At 36.9% G+C, this 1,962-nt stretch overlaps 1 protein-coding gene across 1 annotated transcript; it reads right to left on the bottom strand.

Moving 5' to 3' along the window:
• Positions 1–989: 989 nt before the first annotated feature.
• LOC106088984 (uncharacterized) lies at positions 990–1,686 on the bottom strand. Its single transcript, XM_059361531.1, has 3 exons — positions 1,465–1,686; positions 1,209–1,376; positions 990–1,136 (listed from the first exon to the last, which is right to left on the bottom strand). Exons 1-3 carry the CDS (start codon positions 1,684–1,686, stop codon positions 990–992), a joined length of 537 nt encoding a protein of 178 aa, XP_059217514.1.
• Positions 1,687–1,962: the final 276 nt, after the last annotated feature.

Below are 1,962 nucleotides of genomic sequence, written 5' to 3'. Positions count from 1 at the left end.
CTTTGAAGTTCCTCAAGGATTGCTTTACCATAAATTCCGTAATTATAAACCTTCAATCACCATCATTATTCCAAGATTCCGGTGTCTCCGTGAGTCCCGTCGTATGCTGTGGAAAATGGGTGTTCATCAAAAGCCTCAACATGTCCTCCGTTGTCTCTGCTCTCCCATGTCCAATGTCGTCTACTAAAGTTTCAGTTTGGACATGGGTTTTTGAGAGAAACTATTTTATTTTGGCGGCGTCACAAACACTATCGACCTGTTCGCAGAAAAGCTTCCAGGAGGCACGTTTTGCCGCTCTGGTAATCTTATTGTATTCCTTGAGCCATGTGGAATACACATCCCAATAACATTCGCTTTTTTACGACATGCTCTGTTAAGAAGTCTGCGAACTTCTTTTCCAATATTGCGAATCTCCTCGGTCATCCAGAGGTTCTCTTGGGCTGATTTCCTTTGTCGAAGAGTGAAACTATCTTCGAAGGACCCCACCAGTGTAGTTGTAATCGTGTTGACATTTTAGTCAATGTCTTCTATGCTTGGACAAGTCTTCTTCTGAGTTGTCTTCCGAATTTTGTCCAGTGGGTTTTCAACTTATTGCGGAAGCAATAAAGTAGCGATGGTCAGCGAAAGAGTGGTCCCTCCAATCCTGAACCACATCGATTGGATTTTCCGAACATATCGTCACATCTAATACAGGTCTTGGTCCCGTTTATTGCCTTCTTAAGTAAGAAATGAGAATTCCTTTAGGTATCAAATACTGATTTATATTTGTTGATTTTTACTTCAATACATTAAGGCTAACGGCTTGAAAGCCCCAATCATATGATAAAATATAATATTTTAGAACTTCACAGCCGACTTATGCCACGATGTTTTTGATAAATGTTTACCGTATGACCTGAATGAAATTGGCCCCTTTCCCCTAGGCTCACACTAATGGTTTATGTAAGTGGCTACATTTGTTTTTGTTTTTTTGTTTTGACATTTTACGCTTAGAAAATCCTGGCATAGACTTTAACTTTTGCCCGATAAACATTATAGGCAGCAAATTGCAATTGTATCATATAATCATTTTCAGGAAATGGAACCAAGCGCATCATCTCCGCATTCAGGGTTATGTTATCGATGATAATATCATGCTAAAATTCAATGAAAATTTCATTCCATTTGATTCCTAGGTCTCTTGAAAGAAAAAAAAATACCTTACTTACATCATAAGGACAAGTATGATTTACATTGGAGTAGGGCTTAAAGTTGTCATAAATAATTTTCCAAAACATAAAACGTTTGGGATGCTTGAAAAATTCACACAAGTTCATGGTGGTGTTGTACAGAAAGGGACGATAGCCATTGCCTTTTTGAAATAACTGAGCGTTGGTCTACACAAAAAAGATTAAACAATGTGAGAAGCATTTTGTATGGACTATAGATATCACAGATATTTGTAGGAATAGCTAGTCTTCTCACCGTTATATTATTGATGGGTAATTCATGAAGTTGTACATGGAGATGCAAGGCGATGACATCTCTGGCCAGAGCTTTTAAATAGCATTTCTTGAAACTTGCAAACGATTTATCAAACTCTTCACATTCAACTTTGATGAATTTAATTTTTAAAAAATCAGCAAAATTCATGAAATGAATCACAAGAAGCAATGCAATCGCCAGAACCGACTTAAACTTGGACATTATGTCTTTGCGCAGGTATGAACTTCAACTGATTTACAAGGTCATTATCATGGATAATTGTACCTTGGAAATTGCAAAGTTATTACTGTTATTTCTATATTTGCAGCCTTTGTTTCTTTTATACTTAATAAGGCAACCAAATCACTGAGGCGTTACCAAATTTCGTAAACAAACAAACAAAGTACGGAAAGGCAAAGGTCGGGCGATGTCCGTTATATAATACCCTATAAAATACCTATTCCTTAAGTGCTAATTGTGTTAATATAATAACCGTTG

This window comes from Stomoxys calcitrans, chromosome 2 (assembly GCF_963082655.1).
Source record: "Stomoxys calcitrans chromosome 2, idStoCalc2.1, whole genome shotgun sequence".
Lineage (NCBI taxonomy): Eukaryota > Metazoa > Arthropoda > Insecta > Diptera > Muscidae > Stomoxys > Stomoxys calcitrans.
Note: the sequence above shows the minus strand (reverse complement) of the source record. Positions and strands in the feature narration are given on the sequence as shown.

Excerpts from the sequence above, each read along its gene's own strand:
- LOC106088984 (XM_059361531.1), bottom strand. The coding sequence starts at position 1,686 with ATGTCCAAGTTTAAGTCGGTTCTGGCGATTGCATTGCTTCTTGTGATT. Across the intron at positions 1,377-1,464 it reads TACCCATCAATAATATAACG|ACCAACGCTCAGTTATTTCA; the intron begins GTGAGAAGACTA and ends TTTTTTGTGTAG. Across the intron at positions 1,137-1,208 it reads ATCATACTTGTCCTTATGAT|CATGATATTATCATCGATAA; the intron begins GTAAGTAAGGTA and ends ATTGAATTTTAG.